Source organism: Balaenoptera physalus (genome assembly GCF_965194825.1).
Source record: "Balaenoptera physalus genome assembly, chromosome: 3".
In the NCBI taxonomy this organism is placed as follows: domain Eukaryota; kingdom Metazoa; phylum Chordata; class Mammalia; order Artiodactyla; family Balaenopteridae; genus Balaenoptera; species Balaenoptera physalus.
In genome coordinates, this window is record NC_138890.1 from 125,316,288 (window position 1) to 125,340,826 (window position 24,539).

General features: G+C 37.6%; 1 protein-coding gene across 5 annotated transcripts in view; it reads right to left on the bottom strand.

Annotated features, from left to right (window-relative positions):
- NLN (neurolysin) overlaps positions 1–24,539 on the bottom strand; it is a 98,048-nt gene that overhangs the window by 38,663 nt on the left and 34,846 nt on the right. For 2 of the 5 annotated variants that reach the window (XM_082454503.1, XM_082454504.1), the window contains exons 2-6: positions 17,828–18,087; positions 13,914–14,062; positions 5,084–5,191; positions 2,439–2,541; positions 1,665–1,825 (exon numbers count right to left, since the gene is read on the bottom strand). In XM_082454503.1, the coding sequence (XP_082310629.1) occupies positions 1,665–1,825; positions 2,439–2,541; positions 5,084–5,191; positions 13,914–14,062; positions 17,828–18,087 (781 nt within the window). Of the gene's footprint in view, positions 1–1,664; positions 1,826–2,438; positions 2,542–5,083; positions 5,192–13,913; positions 14,063–15,913; positions 16,027–17,827; positions 18,088–24,539 lie in introns of those variants that run through there. The other 3 variants (XM_082454505.1, XM_082454506.1, XM_082454507.1) reach the window with 3 other exon arrangements.

Sequence of the window (24,539 nt, forward strand, 5' to 3'; positions counted from 1 at the left end):
CTTAGCTCTAGGGTAATTGCTTGGGAAAACTAATAATGTTGGTGTCTGTTTGTTGGTATTTGTTGCTTTTGGAAAGATTACATGAGAGAGAGCTCAAGTGAGGATTGGTCAGTTTGCAAAGATGGAGGGAAAAGAGTTCTGCTAAGAGAGGTTCTGCCTGTGGCCCCTGATGTGGGGCTTCAGGTGACTGGAAAAGGTAATTGCTCTGTTCTCCGGAGACCAGGAGAAAAGACTGCCACTCAGAGTTACTGAACTGTGAAGATTAGTGCGAGGGTGCTGCCTTCCTCCTCAAGCCTACTGTTTCAGGGGGCCCTGAAGCAGACTCCATTAAATTGAAGAACAGCAGGATGGACACCATACAGGAGCCTGTATATAAGGAAAGATATGGTGGATTTGAGGGCTGTGACCAAAAGCGGTATTTGGGTGTTGTTATTTTAACATGAATCTCATTGGAAGCAAACAGATAAGAAAGCTGTTAAGTTTTTGAGGGAATTTTATTACCAAAGATATCATTAAGCCTGGCTTACAAAAGCAACCCTCAGGCTTCAAAACTGGCATCAGCAGGAATCTATACCAGCAGCTGCCCAGGATATGGTCATGGAGGGTAACGGACAAGAAAGAATTCCCTGCAGGCAAAACCAGGGGCCATGGCATACAATTGCTAAAGGAATTCCTGCGAGAAAGGAGACCCAAGTAAGTCCAACGGGCTATCCCAGGAACTTCACCAGAGCTCGGAATCCTCACAATTCCTGCCAAATTGTTTCTGAAAATTGGTATGGGCTTGCTTTGTTTCCCATTCTTTCCTTTTCCAAATGGGAGTCTTTAGTGTGGTTTTCTGTTCCTATTCTACCACTGGGTACGTGGTGGAGGTGAGCGGGCCAGACAAGTTTTCTAACCTTTCACACACGGCCAGATCACGAGAAGGTATAACTGGGGAGGACTGTGTACCACTCACAGATCCTGGTCTTTGAGCTAAAGGCAGTAACTGGTTGGGATCTGACATACAGTGAATGGGTTCTATGTGGGGAAAAAAAGGGTGCTCAAGATTACTAGGATAGCCAGAGAGGCAGACTGTGGTGAAGCTGGCTAGTTGACTCTTAGAATTCATTTCTAATTCTTCCTTTTTTTCCTTTTAGTAATAGAATGCCCTCAGCTGAGCAAATGGCTATCAACTGAAGACTATATTTCCCAGTGTCCCCTGCAGCTAGATACAGTTATATGATGGAATTTGGGTCAGTGGGATGTGAATAGAGTTGATGGATGTCATTTCCAGGTCTTCTTCTTAAAGATGCTTGCTCTGTGTTTTATTTTCCCTCTTCCCAACAGGCTGGAAAATGGTGACAACTGCCTTAGAAGTCACTTGTTGAGGAGAGAGAGGTATCCCGCCAGCCCTGGACTGTTGACTTGGAAGAAGAATACAACTTTTAGTTTCTTTAATCCGTTCTATTTGTATTAGAACAGCTTAGCCTATGGCCATACCAAGCAGGTTGCCAAAGAACAAGGAAAAAGGTGTCTTGTAAGTCTGAGGATTTAGGAGGCATAACTGTCACACAAATAGAAATTCACACAGAGGAATCAGCCTCTGGTTCAACATTGGTAAACAAAGCAAACCCTTTTCTTAAAATCTTCCATAAAAACAAAAGAAAGACAAACATTTATAGTACCTCTTTGCATCTTGTATTAAAAGCCATTTCCATCTTCCTTCTGGTTTCAGGGATACAACATTTCTTCATGACAGGAAAATAGTGTGGATATTTTAAGGTAATTTTATACTTGTCATCATCTGTCTTTTCCAAACTGTCAATGAAATCATCAGGAAGAGCACCTGCAAAAAAATCATTTTCTCGTACTTCAATTTTTCCACTCATTATTGGTTTATTTAGCATTGGCATGGTGCCTTTAAGAAGCTCTAGGAATTTTGTGGAGTAATTGAAATTCAAGTAAAATCATGACAATCCTTATAATATCGCTTTGACGTTATTGTAATGGGGGTGTCAGTTAGAGGACAGGTGGCCTGGGAGATGGTAATTCAAAATATGAACAGGCTTCAGTGCGCTTGTATAGATGGCGTTTTGATGAAGAACAGGCAAAATTAAGCCAAGAAAAATCCATCACAGAATAAGGAAAGACTAGTTTAAGTTACAATGTAGAGGACATTGTGAGGCAAAAAAAAATTCAAAGCACTGAAGGCTGTTAAACACTAGCATGAGTTACCAAGAAAGATTATGAAATTTCTTCTGGATTGTCTCTAGAAACAGTATACATTCTTATAGCCTAAAATCTAGACGTGGTTTGGTTGTGTTTTTTTGTAGAAGGGGTGGTGGGTTCTGTAGAAGGTACATTTTAAAAAGAATTCTTCTAACTTTGATTTGGCAAACTGTGAAGTGACATTATTTGCCTAAATTACAGATTTAATCTAAAAAACAACAAAACTTTACCAAGTTCAGCCTTGGAAAATTCAAGGAAGGTATCATCCTCATTGAGGTTTTTGTTAAAGTCAATACATAGCTCACTCATTCTTTTCTTCATTGCTTTAATTTCCTGAAACAAAGATACAAATGCAGGACCTTAGCAATAAAATGAAATTTTCATTTTTATTGCCATCAGTCAAGTAAGTTTCACTTTTATATGAAGACTGGGTTCTGTACCCAACTCTCAGGAAGTACTTTCTTAGAGATGTGCTTGATACCATAGTTTTCTGCAATCTTCTACATTGTGTCCATGAGTATTTGTATGTAATATGTACAAAAAAGCAATCCTGGTGATGTGTGAGAAATTAGGCGTAAATTTGTAAGAACTAAATACATTTAGGAGGTATAGTCAAAGCAGAGTCTGGCATATAGCACATACACAATAAGTAGCTTGCTGAGTGAATGAATGAATCTAGTAGCCTGTTAATAATTAACACTTCGAATCTTTCCAAATTCTAAATTTTAATTTAGTAAATCAGTATTGGGTACTGAAGTAAGCCAAGAGATAAGAACTGAGTGATTACTTCTATGGTTCCTTTGGAAAACAAGATATGTCTTAGTTTTATAGAGCGTTTGCAAATAAAGGCGATTTATGGGCCCTAATATTTACATAAAAAGTACTAGGTGGGAAAAAAAAAAGTATTAGCTGGGAGATCAAAGGAAGCAACAGAAAGAACACCACAAGAAACCACATGAGATAATTTATTAACCTGTCCCACTCTTCTAAAAGTGCTAGATAATAAAACTTACATAAACCGCACACTTTCTCAAAGTGTGCTTCTGACCAGAAGCATCAACATCACCTGGGAACTTGTTAGAAATGCTCTTTTTTTTAAAAAAATAAATTTATTTATTTATTTATTTTTGGCTGCGTTGGATCTTTGTTGCTGCGTGAGGGCTTTCTCTAGTTGCAGTGAGCGGGGGCTATTCTTCATTGCAGGGCGCTGGCTTTTCATTGCGGTGGCTTCTCCTGTTGCGGAGCACGGGCTCTAGGCACGTGGGCTTCAGTAGTTGTGGCACACGGGCTCAGTAGTTGTGGCTCGTGGGCTCCAGAGTGCAGGCTCAGTAGTTGTGGCGCATGGGCTTAGTTGCTCCGCAGCACGTGGGATCTTCCTGGACCAGGGCTCGAACCCGTGTCCCCTGCATTGGCAGGCTGATTCTTAACCACTGCACCACCCAAGTCCAGAAATGCCAATTTCGAGACCCATACCAAACCTGCTGAAACACAAACTCTCAGAGGTGGGGCTTTGTATAATCAGAGCTTTAACAAGCCCTCCAGGTAATTCGTATACACAATAAATTTGAGACTTAACACATACTGTGCAGTGTCATTTTTGGACACTCTGGTCGTGTCCCCAGCTCCCTTCCACTTCTCCCCAACTCTACAGCAGCCATGCAATTTAGGCGCGACAGGATCCTATCTGAAGTCCAGGGTGTGACCTCTACACCAGTCAGGTAATCCCATCATCACTGCAGCAGTGACTGGTTCAGGGAACCCAGGCCTGGCATTTCCCTGACTAAAGAAGGATTCAGGATTAGGCATGTGATCCCATCTGGGCCATTAAGACATGAGGGGAGGTCTAATGTGGGCTTCTCTATGTCCTTCTGGATGGTGGGGTTTTTATATTTGCAGCCATTTTAGTAATAAAAGGAAGCCAGCCTTTGGATAACTTAACACTGAAGGAGACAGAGTAGAGAAATAGAAAAATCAGGTGGCCAATGACACCACTGAGCATCTGACTCAAACTAACTCCTGAACCCCAACTGCCTCTGGATCTTCCGCTTATACAAGCAAATAAAACTCTTCTATTGTTTGGACTGTTTCAACAGGGTTGACTATTACAATGTTCATGAAAGCAAAGCGAGATCAGTCACACTTCTCCTGTAACTAGGATGAAGAAGATACAAGGTGTCTGAAGGGCATTTTGGTGGAGGAAAGGTGCCCATATCTCAGTGGTGCCTTCACATGTATCTACCATGCTGACATCACTTGGTTTGAATTTCTTTCCAACTAGTTTCCAGTTCTACTGGCGAGAAGAATAACCTGGAAATAAATCATGGATTATATATCCTGTCCAGAAGAATGAGTTAATTCTGCAGCTGAGTTTACTTCTGAAACTGAAAGATCTGAATGGTATTAGACAAAGGAGAAAGTCTGAAAAGCTAATCTCTCCGCCTTTAAGGAGCATATATTACTCACGGGGTATTCCATTCCAAAATGCTGGTTTGAAAACTCTCCATCATAGGGATTTTATTACCAGTGCCCTGTCTCTTTATGAACAAGGGAGTAAGAATACAAATCAACTATTAAGATCTGAACTAGCTACCAGAGAATGTACACTAGAGCAGGGAAAATAAGCCTGGCACACATGAAACAAATAAAACCTTGACAGGATTAAAGAACAATTAAGTTATCAGTTGTTTGTCAGTCATCATGAGGTTAATAGGAGTTGTGGAATTTAAAATCGTTGACTACTAAATACATTGTAAACTGATTTGTATTATGGGTTATTTCCCATATTACAAACATGTGTTTCCCTATTTCCTGTTTTTTGTTGTATTTTGTTTTATCTATTCTTTTGTTTTCTAATAAGAAAAGGAAACAAACTCACATTTTGTACTTGTTCTGGAAGATGGAGCCCGTTCCTTTTTCCCATTTTCACTGATTTTTCCAAGTATCGTCTGGCTTCAGGCTTTATCTTTCCCAGATCACACGTTTCCTGAAATTAAAGAATGTGACAACCTCTTTGATTTCTGTTACAACAGTGCATGGGTAAATTATAAACTATGAGGCCAACAGCAAAATTTATTCAACATCTCTGGTGGGCTATGAAGTACATAGGTGATTATGAGGCAGGTCTTTTTGAAAACCTATGTTCTTTTATGCTTCAGTGAGCTTCTGCTTATTTAAAACTGAAAAATTAAATAAATAAAAAGCTAACCAGAATTTCCTTGCCTTGCATCAGAATCAAGCGTGCCTGTATCACTTGAAAATGCGATAATAGGGAACATTTGCATAATCTCATAAAACATTCTTTATGACTGAGTAGTCTTTTTCATAAAACATATTTCTTATCACAAATCATCTGGATTTAATTTTCTATCATTTGCTAACCTGGTTCCACTTGAGAGGCAAAAATAGAAATAATGGGCAAATTCTCCAAAAATGGAGAGTAGGACTCTTTTGCCAACATACCAAACAAGGACAGCTGGATAGAACCCCAGCAAAAGGCTTCCAACACTTCAAAAATGCCTTACTGTCATTTGGTAAGAGAGATCAAGGGACCACATCAAGCTGCATGTGGGCAAGTATCTGGGGAAAATGAGTTAGCACTGCACAAAGAGGAGGAGCGCTGGACAGTACATGTGAACCTACATGCAGCAAAGCAAACAACACTCACTCAAAAGGACGGAGGACCCTGAAGGAGAGTGGAAAACTCCCCCGGCCACAGCAAGATAGTAAACACACCAGATGTTTCTTCAAAACACGTGGCAGAATATACATGGCACATCTGGGTGGCTGGTTAGTTTGTGGTCCCTGGGAGGAAAGGGGCTCCAGACAGATTCAACAGGTGCAAAGGATTCAGTGTGGTTGAGAGCCAATGAGGGACTTCTGTCTCTAGAGCCTTAGAGCCCTCCCAGCCTCAGAGACCTACTCTGGTTACACTCTCTCCGTGAAAGACTTGTGCTGTTCACCCCAAGCTTTATATTTTCCCACCTAATCAGATCTTTAAAAGGACTGTGCTTAGCTTTAGAGTCTGCATTTTAGACTGCTGGTAAAAGGCTCTTGCTGCAATAGGTCTCATAATTTTTTATATTTTGTTGCAGCAGGTAAACAGAGTTGTATTTTAACTGAGGGTCCTACTTAATACAACAATCTGTATCTCACTTTACCTGCCAATAAATAATTTTGTGTCATAGTACTAAAGCACTTGTTATGCATACATTATTCACAGTTTCCTCTGAGTTTATTCTCAGTGGGGGCAGAGAACTGTTAGACCCCTTTTTCCATAATAACCCCTTCTGTGTCCTTGGAGAATTTCTGAGCACGCTGGCATGAGTGGAGTGGGAACCCTCCCTAGCTGGTATTGGCACATACTGGGATCCTGGCAGCAGGTGCCTGCAATGGCAAGAAACCCAGAATGGCTAGGGAGATGGCTGGGCTGTGGGCTGATTCCCTCAGAGACGGCCAGCAGTTCAAATCACAGTGTTCATATGGACGTGATTAACGTGGGTTGACTGAGGCTGGCTTTAACAGCACCAGGAAGTCTGTACTGAGATATGGGGCATGGCAACAGGAGTCCCTAGACAGGATGATACTACAAGTTGTAAGATTGGGGAGAATCTAGGCAGTAGCTATATGCAGTGGAAGAGAGGGAAAAAAAATCCCTGGTGAGCAGGGCCCGGCAAGGGCTGGGTACACTGTGAGGGCCCAAGTGATCAGGTTGAGGTCCAGAGCAGAGGACCTTCCCGCCTGGGCAGTGGGCCAAGGCAGAAGCAAGGCACACAGCCGGACAGCAGCGTGGGTTTTTGGGCTCCTGGCATTCACCTGGTCACATGTGGCCCTGAGCTTAGGACAGAGGCTCGTCATAAGCCTCACCAGCTGATGTAAGCAGAATTCTTACTCTACTCCAATGCTTGATCAGGATGGGCTCTCATACTCGGTGGGCCTGGACTTGCCATATCTGGGGGTAGCAGGGCTGCTACTTCAGAAAGCCTGAAAGTGTACTCGGCACAGTAAACTCAAAACTCCTGGTCTAAATTAGGTAAAACTACCTATCTCCCCAAATAGGTAATCCAAGTGTAAACAGGTAGAAGGATGTTCTGAGAAAAATCAGCTCTGAATTAGGTCTAATTAAATACGAACAAATTACCTGTACTGAAATATTCGACTTACCAGAAAAATGACACTTAGCAAAAATCTGATTCAGTTATATCCAGATACCCTTTGCCAGTCAGACTCTGAGGTCTTGGGAAATCTCCGGAGGGCTCTGGTAGGAGTAAAGCATGTCTAAAATGTGCTTCTAAAGCACATTCCTCTCCCAAAGCTGATCATAATAATATTCTCCCTTATAATCTCCAGGCAAGGTCAGAATTACTGCCCAAGGATTTTCTAAGAGGGAATCAGCCAACACTTCTAGACTGCTCTGCCGCAGTTGCATCTTCCTTCCTGAAAAAGAATTTAATCAATCCCCTTGAATCTGAACCAGGTCTCATGCCTCTTTGGGGGAGTAGGGAGCTAAAGTTCTCTGAAGCAATTTTCAAATTTATATAATCTGACAGCAGGGGATCTTATTTTAAACTCTGTGGTGACAAGATTTAGTTTTCCCCATCTTCCTCCTGTAACTAAGAACTTTTATATAAAAGTGTGAGCACATACACACACACATTTTTACGTGTATGCTTATATACTAATTTCACAGACAAGAAAATTGAGATTAAATGATTTCTCCAATATCACATAGCTGTTTAGTGGTAAAAATGGGGGTAGAAATAAATTCTTTTATATTTGCAGTGTCTCTCCCTTTTTTTCTGTTTTTTCTGTTTTGTTTTGTTTTTTCAATCACATTTGCTGTCAGGTTTCTTTCTTTCTTTCTTTTTTTTTTTTTTTGCTGTCAGGTTTCTATCCTACTACTGTGAAGAGGACGCTCTTAGGCAGCTGCCTGCACTCTGGACAGGAGGGCTGCAGAAAGGCCTCTTGCTGACTCCGAACTCAATACCCTATCATGAGTCTCTGCTTTCGAGTGGGCCACAGGCAGAGTGAGGACACGGAGAGGGGAACTGCACTGCATGAAGACACATTTTAACTGAGACTAGCTCTGTTCCATTCAACAACCATTTACTGAGCTCCAATTTACGTCAGGCACTAGGAGAACAAAGATGAATATCCTTGAGGCTCTTTTAAGTCACATGAAGGGAAAAAAAGATATATCAGCAAATAATGTTAATATCATGTAGTGAGTGAAAAGAGAGTAAGTATTGTACTTGAGAAGCACAAAAGAGGGACAACTGGCTAATGGGGAAACTAAGGCAAGGTAGTTGATGCTTTGTATTGGATCCCTCGGCTTTTAAGAGCCTGACAAAGGTACAAGGTTCAGTAGTATTATGACCAATGACTAGACTTATGCATTTCAAAATCAAGAAGGCATGGTAAGTAGAGGGAATTACCACTGCTATGTTGAATTTTGGACACAGCTTTTCCTCTTCAAAAAAAAATTTCTTTTTTCTCTCTCTTTTTTTTTTTTTAACCGTAGTTTTAGGGCACTGATTCTTCCACAGCTGGTAGATCACATAATGCTTAAAAGCATCTATACTTAATTCTGTGACCTATTCATTTACAATGTAACATTAAAACTTTTCTGTTTAAATTACTAATTGGCTAAGATGAGCTGGCAAAGACCAAATTCCACAGCTCTGAAAAAAATATAAATAATATTACAATAGATAATTGTATTTCTCAATTTAGCTTGTATAATTCACTCAATTTCACTAAAGAATCCCTTTCCTGTACTTACTACTCAGTAGGCCACTGGAATAAAATATTACAGGCCTGGATTGTTTCAACATGGAAACACTGTACATTTTTTCTCACCAATGTGGCTTTTTTGATCTTTGCAGGCTTTTTAGCCAATGATCGAGAAGCCTTTGTCAGCACAGGGAAACACCAAGACTTCAGTCCATACTGCTGGCTTTTGATACCTGGACATTTTTTAGCTAAAGGGATGAGGACATCCTTGCTTTTCACTTCTTTTTTTTTTTCTTCTAGAAAATTAAGAATCAATTTTAGAATTAAGGATACATTAAATGTTATATTTTTATGTAATATTTGAAATCTACAAATGACTATAACTACATATATATGTTTTAAAGACAAATTAAATCCACCCTTAAACTTATGAAATACAATATTAAAACACTGTTGCCTTTATCTATGTAACAGGTAACCACTCTCTTGAATTTTGTGTTACACATTTTCTTCCAGCATTACCACTTATGTATACATTGTTTAGTTTTGCTCCTTTTTGGCCTTTTTATTATTTTTTTATTTATACTTTTTTTAGTACAAACCTTTTATTTTTAAATGATATCATGTTGTATGCAGTGTTCTGCAATTTCTTTTTTTCTTTCTTTGTTCCTAAGATTCAGCCATGCTGTTGCATGTTGCTGTAGTTTATTTCCTTCACTGCTATAAAACATCCCATTGTAAATCTACTACAATTTATTGCTCCATTTTCCTGTTGATGGAAATCTGAGTTGTTTTAGTGTTTTGCTATTATAGATAATGTTACGAATACATGTCCCATGTCACTGTGCACAAATGCAAACCTATTTCTAGGTAAATGCTGAGGTGGGGGTGGGGAGGGTATGCTAAGTTATGGAGAATGTAAGATCCAACTTCATAATATTAGATTTTTCTCCGAATTAGTTATTACTATTATTTAAAAAATCATTTTACACCTTTACTAGCAGTGCACAAATATTCCCAATGACTCACATCCAGACAGATACTTGGCATTGTCAGACTTGTTCATTTTTGCCAATCTGGTGAGTGAAAAATGGTATCTTATTGCAGTCTTTATTTGAACTTCCCTGACTTAATGAGGTTAAACATCTTTTCATATGTTTAATTGCCATTTGTGTTTCATCTGAAATACCTTTCATGTCATCTGCCCATTTTTCTATTGGGATGTTTGTCTTTTTTACTGATTACAGTAGCTCTTTATATATCCTAGGTACTAATGCTTTGCTAGTGTCATATTTTGTAAATTTCTTTTTTTAGTATTTGAGTATTTTTTTTTGTATTAGTGTCTTTTCACTTTATTAATAAAAGTGCTTTATTTTAATGTAGTCATGTTTATCAGCCTTATATTTTATAGTTAGCACTTTTGGTGTCTTGTTTAAGAAATACTTCCCTGATCAGATGTCATAAAGGTATATTTCTATATAAACTTCCAGAAGCTTTAAAGTTTAACTTTTTAAGACTTTAATCCATTAGGGATTGTTTTTCATTTAGTTGTGAAGAGCAATCCAGTATTTTTTCCCCCACATGGATAACCCAGGTCCTTGCATCAATTACTGAAGGCCTATTTTTTGGATCTGTCACCATTTCTCACTCTAGTTTGAAGAACATTTACTAAGTGTTTACTGTACTTTGTACCAGGCACTCTGCCAGAGATGCAAAATAGAATCAAATGTGACACCTCCCTCCCTTGAGGGTTTTAATGTAAAGTCTACATGATTTCTGGCAAGCATTTACCAGCCACTTCTATGGCTCCTGGAAAGTTACCATTTCTGAGCCTCAGTTTCTCTACTAATAAAAAGGGATACTTCACAAGATTGGTATAAAAGTTAACTTAGATAAGTATATTGCTATACAAATGTAAAGTAGTATTACTAGCCACACTTGGGAAGGAGGTAGGAAGACTATAGCACACTGGTTAGTCTCATGCTCTACTATGATTTCATCTATCCATTTAGTCAACAAATTGCTTATTTTAAAGGTTTTGAAACATGACTGCAAATCAGATGATACTTCCTAGACTGTGATGTGGTGCCCCTTGAATCCGGGTAGATCGTAGCGACTAGCCCATCAGTATGGTATTGCAGAAGTGATGCTACATGACTTCTGAGACAGGTCATAAAGTGCAATGCAGCTTCCGTGTAGTTTATTGTAACATCCGCGTTGAAGCCCTCTGTCTCCATGAAAGAAGTCCTACCACCCTGACGCTGTCATGCGGTGAGGAAGTCCAAATTAGCCTACATAAAGACACTACATGGAGGTGCCCTAGGGGGACACGAAGACAGAGATACCTGGTTAGCCTCTACATGCTCCAGCTCCAGCCACCACTGCCTGAAACCACATGCAAGACCCCAAGCCAGAGCTGACCAACTAATACCTTCCTGAATTCCTGATCCACAGCAACTATGAGAGAAGATAAAATGATTGTTGCTATGTTCAGCCACTAAGTTTTAGAGTTACATATTGTACATCAACAGATAACTAGGATGCTTACTGAGCACAGATTTTGCCATAAAGAACTGTGAAAAGTAATTTCACATTTCTATTCATCAATATTAAGTGAAAAATAACATAAGAGCTAAAATAACATTTTATATCTAATTAAGATAATACATTTGATTACTGCCTACATTGGTGGCATCTTGAGACCTCAATATTATTCAGAGCACCCTCATTTTAGGAGAGCGTGCCTGAACTTGATGACTCTACATAAGTTTAAAATCCTATTACCCAGGGCTTCCCTGGTGGCGCAGTGGTTGTGAGCCTGCCTGCCGATGCAGGGGACACGGGTTCGAGCCCTGCTCTGGGAAGATCCCACATGCCGCGGAGCAACTGGGCCCGTGAGCCACAACTACTGAGCCTGCGCGTCTGGAGCCTGTGCTCCGCAACAAGAGAGGCCGCGATGGTGAGAGGCCCGTGCACCGCGATGAGGAGTGGCCCCCGCTTGCCGCAACTAGAGAAAACCCTCGCACGGAAACGAAGACCCAACACAGCCAAAAATAAATAAATAAGTAAATAAATAAATAATTATTTAAAAAAAAAAATCCTATTACCCAGTCTAAGGAAGGCTTCATGTATTATATCATGGTAGCCCTATTTTATTTACGGTGTTACAGGAAAAATTAAATACAAGATTTAGATATATCTAACTTTGTCCTTTAGGTAAGAATGGGATGAGATTTACCATCTATTAAAGTGTCCAACTCTAGCAGAAAACTGATTCTGATAGTTCTAGATTTTTAAAAATACTGACTAAAAAAGTGTAACTATTTGTCAAGGAAGGTATTTAAATTCACCAAATAAGCTCCGATTCATAAACAAACACAATAGTTATTTTTAAAATTATTCTGATGTAGCCTTAACATTCTAAATGCCCCTGAAATTGTTCACACAATAATCCACATGTATGAGAATAAACCCCTGTGGAAAGAGGAAAAATTATGGAACTAAATCTGAAACTATTATAAATTAATATAATAAAACACTGAAGTGAACCAGCTCAAGTAAATGAACAAATCTGATAAATGCACTGGTGTTTATGAGGTCACTTACAGTATGCTAGGCTGCTGTCTCGTCTACTACGCAGGCAGCAATTTGTTCCCAAATTTAGTGGGATCAGAGGCCAATATATACAAAATTTAAAAGTATAACAAAGAACTCTAAAGCGACAAACCTCCCATATCTTGATAACATTTGTAAGAATCAGAAACAGTGGAAAAGTAACAAAAACATTAGACTCAATAACATTAAGATTGCAATACCTTTTTGAGGCTAGAAAATCCCAAATGAGAACTTAGAAGTCAGGATGAAAAAAGAATTAATCAAAGGAAATTAGAAATGTGGGGTAAAAGCTCTATAGTACATATATAATATCCAGATAGAAAAGAAATAGATTATTTTGGGATGAAATAAAAATAGGAGACTATAAAGGCCATGATTTGAATTGTACAGAATAACAACTGAAGCTAAAAGTTGAAAAGAGAACAATTTAACTAGCAAAAAATAGTCATAGTTATTTTAATTTATGTTATTTTTATAGTGCCAAAGATGAACAATTATGAACCATCATAGATGAACATAAATTAAGGGTGAAAAATGTTTGTCTGACATGAGAAAATAGGCAGCATGTACGTCTTACATGTCTAAATACATAAATTCTGGATTACATATTCTACAGTGAGTTACAAATAAAACATTTGAAATAAAACTGCTTTTTATTTCAATCCCTGTCATAACTTGCTAAAAAGAACACAAATTTTGACATTTTGCATATACAATGTGCAAAATTAAACAAAAATGCCTAGGATTGTAAAACACTGGTTGTTTTCCAAACAAATTGCTGAGTGCCATGAAAATAAAAATTCAAAGCAAAGACATGATGAAAATGCTAGGAAGCAAACCACCATCGTTGATGAAAAGACCCGAAATACTCAAGGCAGACCCACTTAGAGCTTTCTTAATACATAATTTCTGTGAGTCCTGAAAAATGTAAGGATGACAGATAGGAATGTCTCTGGCATACAGCATCAACAGTATGTCATCCGTATTATGGCCAAAACCACATGATATTTATAGATAACTCAACTCCATTTGCTTCTAGTTGATCTGATCTAATATAAACCTTGCAAAATTTTGAAAATTCACAGAGGTTTTTACATCAAACCATTAAGTTCATGATGGCTAAAAAGCCTTAGATTTATGGATGCACACTCTTTTATACTTGGTCTTAAAAATTTTAAGTGAATGTAATTAGTAACTTAACATAAACCTAAGTGATATAACACTATGTTGTGCCCACTATCATAATAATTAGAAACAAAATCTAGGAACATTCAAATACTTTTTATCATTGGTCAAAGGTTTTTACTTCTTTATTGTCAGTTTTTTTTTTTCCTTTTAAAGGGAATTATAAGACCATTTACCTTTAAATGAACAATTCTCAGAAAGATATCTTCTCTCATGCTCATCTCAATATCAAAACGAGAAAGTCTTTTGTCTGCTTCTGTACTTGCTGCTCGTACTTCTTTGTCAGAGGAGACGTGCTGGGGAAAGTCTAGCATGGTTCGTTCCACTGTTAACAGAGGAAAAAACCAAAAGGACTCATTAAGTCAGTATGAAGAAAAATACCTCGTACCTAGATGAACGATTATCCGAATATAAGTTTTTCATTACATACTTTCCATAAAGGCTCCTAGGGCTATCAAGGAACAGCATCTAACACAGGACTTGGCTATTCCTGGGGCATTGTTAGGAACAATAAGGGTGTACACTGAGTACTTACCAAAGGATGTTTAGTGTGCAATTTATTAACTGGGAATGTAGAAAAAAAAAAGATGTAGGCCTTTCTAAAAAAATTTTTATTGGAGTATAGTTGATTTACAATGTTGTGTTAGTTTCAGTTGTACAGCAAAGTGAATCAGTTACACATGTACATATATCCACTCTTTTTTAGCTTCTTTTCCCATATAGGCCATTACAGAGTATTGAGTAGCGTTCCCTGTGCTATGCAGTAGGCTCTTATTAGTTATCTATTTTATATATAGTAGGGTGTATATGTCAATCCCAATCTCCCAATTTAAAAGATGTAGTTCTTGGGGACTTCCCTGGTGGTCCAGTGGTTGAGACTCTGTGCTTCTATGGCTGGGGGTATGGGTTCGATCCCTGGTCGGGGAACTAAGATCCTGAATGCTGAGCGGTGTGGCCAAAAATAAAGAAAAGAAAAGAAAAGATGTATTGATAGTTCTTATACTGAGGCATTTTATAGTCTGGGAGTCGGGGGTAGGGAACAGTACATGAAAAGATAACAATACAGGACAGAGCAGCTTAGCTGTCAAATGAATGGGACAGAAACTCAAAGGCTGCAATACCGAGGGCTGGGGCATTATGCCATGCCTTGTGGAGAAGGCTGGATCTTAGAGGATGGGCGGGGTGAGAGGAAGAGCTCAGTAGGGGACTGGAGAAGTAGAGACTGAAAGCATGGGGACCGGCAAACAAACAGGATGTTTAAGAAACAAGCAGGCCAATTTAGTGGGATGGGGCTTGTTTAGAAAAGAAGTTCTTAACCTTCATGACAGACTCCTTAGAAAATCTAATCCAAGTCATGGACCCTCCCCCAAATGCAAACATTCATACAAATATAAAAAGCTGCATAGAATTTCAGAATTCTCAGAAATCTCAGTGGACATATTCAGTAAGCAGCTGAATACTGGGGCTATTCTTGTTAAATGATGGTAGTAATGTCATCTGCTCTTATTTTCACATATCAAAGTTGGTTGTTGGGTTTTTCAAACATTTGCATTTTGACTTTAATTAGGCAAAAATCTGATGTCAGTGAAATAATCCATACTACAGCAAAAAAAAAAAAAAATCAGTATGGTTTATAACCATAGTTGTGGTTATGCTGTGACAATGAATACATTTTAATTTTACTATCTTTAGCACTTTGAAGGTATTATAAATAGGTAACATTTAAACATGTGATATATGGTAGACAGTAAAGCTATCCTTCACATACCACGGAATTGTCCAGTTAAACAAGCTACCTTATGCATATCAGTCCCCTTAAAACACTGTCACAAAGAAAGCTGTAAAAAAATTGCCACAAATCAATAAATTCATAGTGTCTGTTTTTAAAAAATCAAATTAGATAATTATTATTTTAGGATTTAATATATCATTTTTGTCCCTTGATTAAAGAAAGAATAGAATGCAAGATTTAACATTTAATACATACAGCACTTGTTTAAGTGAGTTAACTAGATAGTCACAATTTCTGTTTACTTTTAAAAATTAGCTCAAAAAGATATTAAGAAGGAATCAAAATTGCTCAAGAACTTAAATGAGCAGAACAAAATGCAGGAGTCTAAAACTGGAAACATATTCTTAAACAAACAATAATATTGAAAACCATTTCCTTCCTTACTTTGCCACAAAGACCTGGAACCAGACTTATGTTCTCACTGCCAAACTATAAACAATGCTGATGCCCGGTACCTGACACTGGACAAATGGGGTTTTAACAGCTACTGCAGGAGGCTGAGAACATACACAGATAAGAGAAAGTTAGTCTTTAAAAATCTATTCCGAAACTCAAACATTTTTATGATTAACCCATAAAGATAAATTTACAGGAGAGGAAGAAAAAATATCACAAAACTAAAGGTATATTTAAAAGATGTATGATTGGGAGAAAAAGCAGAATTTAAGATAATTCTGTTTTAAAGATTTTTTCCCCACCTTTTTTTACATTTGCTAAATGCATAAGCTACTAGGCTGGCACACCGTCTTAGTCATAAGTGACTGAAGAAGTGAGTATGTGAACCAAGGACAAACCACGTACAGGGTGGGAGATGCACACGAAATTGCCTGCTGGGAAAGCTCTGCTGAATGGGGACCGCCTCCATTCCTTTGACTTTAACTACAAGACCAACCAGACTTTTTTTACTAAAGAGTTTAAGCTCAAGGCTTGTAGCAAGATTTAGTGGCTATTAATGAGAGTGAAGCAGTTGGTAGTAAGAGGCAGAAACTGAAACAGAAATGCAGAGGGAAGAGAAAGTAGCCAAGTCCCTATTATGGTGGGACATAGGGTAGGGAACTCTTGGTGGGGAAAAAGAGATGACTAGGTCACTAGGGCTGTGCAGGATTTTGGACAACCTTCCAAATTCCAGAATCCATACAAATGCTTATGACAATTCAGTTCTACAGATAACCTATGTTCTTATGATGCCTGGCTACACAGCCAAGGTTGTTTAGCCATAATTATCCTACAAAATATATCCAATTCTTTGAGAAAACGGGCATGCATCTTCATTCCTTACAACTCAAAGGGTTTAATACTTATATTATTAAAATAATATATTTTAAGTGTAGGAAATATGGAAAATAGAGAAAAGCATGAAGAGTAAATGAAAAATCAACTATAAACCTGAAAAAAAAAATGAATGGCTGCTTCCAAATAACACACTGTTCCTTGAGAAAGATCACTTAAAGTATCAAATTTATCTCAGCTCCATTATCAATTGTTCTGAAAGTCTCCTTTGGATCATTTATCTTTGTGATCATTGTTTTAATCCATATACTGGCATTTAGACAAGTGGGACAGATGGACAATATCTTAAAAAAAATACAAATGTATAAACATGCACCCATTATATCCCTACTGAAATATTAATGATAAAGAAACTAAATTGAATGTGTTCATTTTTATAATAACTTTAAAGAATTCATGTTTAACTAAAAGTGATCTATAAATCACAATAAAACTATAAACCTAGTACCAAAAATATTGGCCATTATTAAAATTTGTTTTCTTTCTTTGTCCTTTTAATGTTATTAAATACTTCTCCTAAACATGATTTTAATGGCTACATAATGTTACAGAGGGTGAATGTACCATAATTTATTTAGCTATTCTACTTGTTGACACTTAGGGGTTGTTTCCAAGCTTTTGCTGTGATAGAGTACCTGTTTATACATAAGTTTATACATGATTTTTCCTATATCTGATTATTTCCTTAGATTATGCCTAGATGTGGAATTAATTACGGGGCTAGGGTATGAACTTCTTAAAAGTTTTGATATATATTGCTCTCCAGAAAGCAGTTGTAATGAGAGTGTACATTTTACAGCACCTCTGCCACATAATAAAATTTTTTAACTCAGGTAATATAAATAATTCTAAGCAATTATGAATCATTAATCATTTAAGTAATTACAAATCATTATGTAAAAATCAATGTCTTGTAAAATTGGAAAATGAATTGCCAAGACAGGAAGCATAAAATGGTTTATGATGCCCACAAAATGCAATATTGATGTGCTTTTGCATCCTACCCACCTATATACTTCACTTCTACATCTGCCAGTGCCTGCAAACAGTTCTTGTAAGTTACTTCCTCAATGTCAAGCATTGCAATAGCATCGTACACCTGTTTGGTCTGTGCAACAAGCTCCTCAGTTCTTGTTTTAATTTGCTCTGGTGAAAGATCCCATCTTAAAACATTTCTGCCAGCTGCAGTATAGGAAGACATTGCCTGAAGAGAAGACATCACTTCTTTTCCTAAAGTCATTCTGAATAAAATCCTGGAACCACCAATTCTACAAAGAATCAGAAAAAAGATAAAAATTAGGCATTTTGTTGGTCCAAAGTCAACACACAAATGTGTATTATCTAATTAAATTTTAAAGTAAAAAGAACTTTTTACTAAAATTGAGCAAATTTCTTTCAGGTGAATACATATGCACAAAACTAAATGCTCTTTACTTTCTTGTTTTCTTGAATAGTTACAGAGTTAATGGAATTTGGACTTTCCAAACACTGAATTGCTTACGTAATTAAATCATATAGAGAAATAAAGTTAGGTGTCAAAGACATAATAATTGTCCTTTATAAATTAAACCAGTAATCTTTCTTAAACATTTTTCCTGTGCTAATATCCACCTACGATGTATGTAGAATCAATATTTTGATATTCAGCAAGGAAACATTTTCAAAATTCTTTCTATATTGAACAACAATTTAAAAAATGTTTTACCAAAATTTCATGAAAATCAACTATGGCAATTTGAATTTAAGACTTAAAAAATAAAATCTGGTATAGCTATGGCATTATCCTGAAAGATAAAGGAATGATACCAACCCTTTATCCACTTAAAACACTGAAACTAAAAACTGATGCCATGTGTGTGTATATATATCTATAATATATAATTCTAGAACTTATAAATAAAAATACTATAATTAATAGCTAACATTTATTGTGTTTAGGCACTGTACTAATTACTTTCCATTTATTAACTCAGTCCCTACAACAATGCTGAGACAGATACTGTGGTTATTTCCATTTAGCCAAAGAAGTAACTAAAACACAGAGAAGTTAAGTAACTTGCCCAAGGTCACACAGCTGGCTACATGGTGGGAACTAGGATTAAAAACCAGGTAGTACAGATCCAGAACCCACTCTCTTAACCACAATACTAAACTTAATTCCTATTATCTTACAAGACCCCAAAACAACCATAGGCAGGACAATATTCCCTTTTAACAGATGATGCAGTTGAGACTCAGAGAGGCCAAGTGACTTGTTTAATGTCATTTGTTCAACAAATATTTATGAGCATGCACTGTGTCTGGTCATTGTGACAGGCACGAAGGATAAAAAGGCAAATTGACTGGGACCCTGCTATTTATATCGTGGAGAAGACTAATTGATAAACGGGCAATTGTACTGCATTGAGATGAGTGCCATGATAGGGTAAACAGGGAGAACTCTGAAAGAGCAGAGGAGCTTTTCTAGAAAGATTTTCTAGAAGGAACAGTGAGCAAGCCAAGATCTGAACAATGTGCAGAAATTATCCAAAGGTCAAAGGTTGTAAGGAAAGAAAAATCTGAAAAAGTTAAGTAGGGACTAGAGAATGAAGAGCCTTGGGAATCATCTGAGTTCAAACCTACTCTGAAGACAATGACAGAGCCACTGAAGGGTTTTAATCAGGTGAGAGATGAGCAAAGACATGCATTTTAAAGAAATCACTCAAATTATAGTGAGTTGAAATGTTTAGAAGAGAGATCATTCCCAGAGAGAAGCTATAATGGTTAACTGGGGCATAATATTATGGTATACCTAACTAGGAAATAGGGGGAATTGGAGTGATTTAGTAGATATTCACTAAGAAGAATCAATATGACTTGGTACTGAATGGATGTCAGGAGGAGGTGAGATACTCAAGGATGACGTCCAGGCTTCTGTCTTGGAATTGGAGGGATGCACAGAGGTTCTGTCGCTAAAACAGGGGACTCAGATGAAGGAGGAGGCTCTCTGGTGGGACAAAGGGAAATTCAGTTTTGGACGTGCCAAGTCTGAAGCGGCTGTAGCACACGTAAGTGGAATTCGTTACTAGTAAATGTAATTGGAGGGGACTTCCCTGGTGGTCCAGTGGTTAAGAATCGGTCTTGCCATGCAGGGGACGCCGGTTCCATCCCTGGCTGGGGAACTAAGATCCCAGATGCCGCTGGGCAACTAAGCCTGTGCGGCGCAACACAGAGCCCGTGTGCTGCAACTAAGACCTGACGCAACCAAAAAATAAATAAAAAAATAGATAGATATTAAAAAAAAATGTAATTGTGGAGTTACATGGGTGGTTGAATTTGCAGAGTGAGAACAGAAGAACAACCGAGCTCTAACTCTAGTTTAACCATTGAAGTAGAAAGAAAACCAAGTAGGTTGGGTTCTAGGAATTGTGAAAAGTAAGCACTGAAAAAGGGAGTGAATAACAGTATGAAATGTTGTACAAATCTCAAGAAAGACGCAAGAGTCTCTGTTGAATTCAGCAACAGGAACGTCATTGATGACTGGCAAGAGCAGTGTTAGTGGGGTGGTAGAAGTGGAAATCAGGTTGCTATGATTGAGGGCTATAGAGATGGTAAAGTACCGGAGAGAGTGCACCTCAGCAACTCTCCATAGAGCTGGCTGTGAAAACAAGGAGAGCTAATGCAGTATAAGGGGCTGAGACATACAAGGGTGCATTTTTAACATAGGAGAAGCCAGAATACTGACCCCCTTTAACTGTCTCTCCACAATAACTGATATTGTCTATGTGAAACATACTGGTTGATGGTTACACTCAAGGCTGGCACACTATTTTCCAATGTATTTCCACATTTCTCCTTCAACCAGTTGAGTTATATATTCACCAAGAGTCAAGTTTAATGGCTCCAAAACCTGTTTATGCTTACTATACTCATTTCCTTTTAATTATTTTATTTTATAACAATTTTTTATTGGAGTATAATTGCTTTACAATGTTGTGTTAGTTTCTGCCGTACAATGAAGTGAATCAGCTATATGTATACACATATCCCCTCCCTCTTGAACCTCCCTCCCCACCCCCATCCCACCCATCTAGGTCATCACAGAGCACTGAGCTGAGCTCCCTGTGCTATACAGCAGGTTCCCACTAGCTATCTATTTTACACATGGTAGTGTATTTATGTCAAACCTAATCTCCCAATCCATCCCACCCTACTCTCCCCCCCGTGTCCACATGTCTGTTCTCTATGTCTGTGTTTCTATTCCTGCCCTGCAAATAGGTTCATCTGTGGCATTTTTCTAGATTCCACATATATGCATTAATATACAAGGTTTGTTCTTCTGACATTTCACTCTGTATGACAAACTCATCTCTACATTCGTACAGACGTGGATGTAGGTCCATCCACATCTCTACGAATGACCCAATTTCGTTCCTTTTTATGGCTAAGTAATATTCCATTATATATATGTACCACATCTTCTTTATCCACTCATCTGTTGATGGACATTTAGGTTGTTTCCATGTCCTGGCTATTGTAAATAGTGCTGCAATGAACATTGGGTACATGTCTCCTTCTGAATTATGGTTTTCTCAGGGTGTATGCCCAGTAGTGGGATTGCTGAGTCATATGGTAGTTCTATTTTTAGTGTTTTAAGGAAGCTCTATACTGTTCTCCACAGTGGCTGTATCAATTTACATTCCCACCAACAATGCAAGAGGGTTCCCTTTTCTCCACACCCTCTGCAGCATTTATTTTTTGTAGATTTTTTGATGAGGGCCATTCTGACCAGTGTGAGGTGTAGTTTTGATGTGCATTTCTCTAATAATTAGTGATGTTGAGCAGCTTTTCATGTGCCTCTTGGCCATCTGTATGTCTTCTTTCGTGAAATGTCTATTTAGGTCTTCTGCCCATTTTTTGTTTGGGTTGTTTTTTTGGTATTGAGCTGCATGAGCTGTTTGTGTATTTTGGAGATTAATCCTTTGTCCGTTGATTAATTTGCAAATATTTTCTCTCATTCTGAGGGTTCTCTTTTTGTCTTTTTTATAGTTTCCTTTGCTGTGCAAAAGTCATTAGGTCCCATTTGCTTATTTTTGTTTTTATTTTCATTACTCTAGGAGGTGGTTCATAAAAGATCTTGCTGAGATTTACGTCAAAGAATGTTTTTCCTATGTTTTCCTCTAAGAGCTTTACATTTAGGTCTTGAATCCATTTTGAGTTTATTTTTGTGTATGGTGTTATGGAGTGCTCTAATTTCATTCTTTTACATGTAGTTGTCCAGTTTTCCCACCACCACTTATTGAAGAGGATTTCTTTTCTCCATTGTATGTTCTTGCCTCCTTTGTTATAGATTAGGTGACCATAGGGGCGTGGGTTTATCTCTGGGTTTTCTATCCAGTACCATGGATCTATATTTCTGTTTTTGTACCAGTACCCTACTGTCTTGATTACTGTAGCTTTGTAGTATAGTCTGAAGTCCGGGAGCCTGATTCCTCCAGCTCCATTTTTCTTTCTCAAGATTGCTTTCGCTATTAGGGGTATTTTGTGTTTCCATACAATTGTAAAAGTTTTTGTTTTCTGTGAAAAATGCCATTGGTAGTTTGATAGGGATTGCACTGAACCTGTAGATTGCTTTGGGTAGTATAGTCATTTTCACAATATTGATTCTTCCATCCAGGAACATGGCATATCTCTCTATCTGTCTGTTATCTTTGATTTCTTTCATCAGTGTTTTATAGTTTTCTGAGTACAGGGCTTTTGCCTCCTTAGGTAGGTTTATTCCTACCTAAGGTATTTTATTTATTCCTCCTTAGGTATTTTATTCTTTTTGTTGAAATGGTAAATGGGATTGTTTCCTTAATTTCTCTTTCTGATCTTTTGTTTTTAGTGTATAGGAATGCAAGAGATTTCTGTTCGTTAATTTTGTATCCTGCAACCTTACCAAATTCATTGGTTAGTAGTTTTCTAGTGGCATCCTTAAAATTTTCTATGTATAGTATCATGTCATCTGCAAACAGTGACAGTTTTACTTCTTCTTTTCCAATTTGTATTCCTTTTATTTCTTTTTCTGCTCTGACTGCCGTGGCTAGGACTTCCAAAACTATGTTGAATAATAGTGGCGAGAATGGACATCCTTGTTTTGATGTTCCTGATCTTAGAGGAAATGCTTTGAGTTTTTCACCATTGAGAATGATGTTTGCTGTGGGTTTGTCATACATGGCCTTTATTATGCTGAGGTAGGTTCCCTCTATGCCCACTTTCTGGAGAGTTTTTTATCATAAATGGGTGTTGAATTCTGTCAAAAGTTTTTTCTGCATCTGTTGAGATGATCATATGGTTTTTATTCTTTAACTTGTTAATATGGTGTATCACATTGATTGATTTGCGTATGCTGAAGAATCCTTGCATTCCTGGGATAAATCTCACTCGATCATGGTGTATGACCTTTTTAATGTGTTGTTGGATTCTGTTTGCTAGTATTTCGTTGAGGATTTTTGTGTATAAATTCATCAGTGACATTGGTCTGTAATTTTCCTTTTCTGTGATATCTTTGTCTGGTTTAGTATCAGGGTGATGGTGGCCTCCTTGAACGAGTTTGGGAGTGCTCCTCCCTCTGCAATTTTTTGAATGAGTTTGAGAAAGATAAGTGTTAGCTCTTCTCTAAATGTTTAATAGAACTCACCTGTGAAGCCATCTGGTCCTGGACTTTTGTTTGTTGGAAGATTTTTAATCACAGTTCCAATTCCATTACTTGTCATTGGTCTGTTCATATTTTCTATTTCTTCCTGGTTCAGTCTTGGAAGGTTATACTTTTCTAAGAATTTGTCCATTTCTTCCAGGTTGTCCATTTTATTGGCACAGAGTTGCTTGTAGTAGTCTCTTATGATGCTTTGTATTTCTGTGCTGTCAGTTGTAATTTCTCCTGTTTCATTTCTAAGTTTATTGATTTGAGTCCCCTCCCTTTTTTTCTTGATGAGTCTGGCTAAAGGTTTATCAATTTTGTTTATCTTCCCAAAGAACTAACTCTGAGTTTTACTGATCTTTGCTATTGTTTTCTTCGTTTCTATTTCATTTATTTCTGCTCTGATCTTTATGATTTCTTTCCTTCTATTAATTTTTGGTTTTCTTTGTTCTTCTTTTTCTAGTTGCTTTAGATGTAAGTTTAGATTGTTTGAGATTTTTCTTGTTTCTTGAGGTGAGACTGAATTGCTACAAACTTCCCTCTTAGAACTGCTTTTGCTGCATCTCATAGGTTTTGGGTTGTCATGTTCTTTGTTGTCATTTGTCTCTAGGTATTTTTTGATTTCCTCTTTGACTTCTTCAGCAATCCCTTGGTTATTTAGCAGTGCACTGTTTAGCCTCCATGTATTTGTGTTTTTTACAGTTTTTTTCCTGTAATTGATTTCTAATCTCATAGCATTGTGGTCGGAAAAGATGCTTGATACAATTTCAATTTTCTTAAATTTTCCGAGGCTTGATTTGTGACCCAAGTTGTGATCTATCCTGGAGAATGTTCTGTGTGCACTTGAGAAGAAAGTGTATTCTGCTTTTGGATGGAATGTCTTATAAATATCAATTAACTCTACCTGGTCTATTGTGTCATTTAAAGCTTGTGTTTCCTTATTTATTTTCTGTCTGAATGATCTGTCCATTGGTGTAAGTGGGTTGTTAAAGTCCCCCACTATTATTGTGTTACTGTTGATTTCCCCTTTTATGGCTGTTAGCATTTGCCTTAGGTATT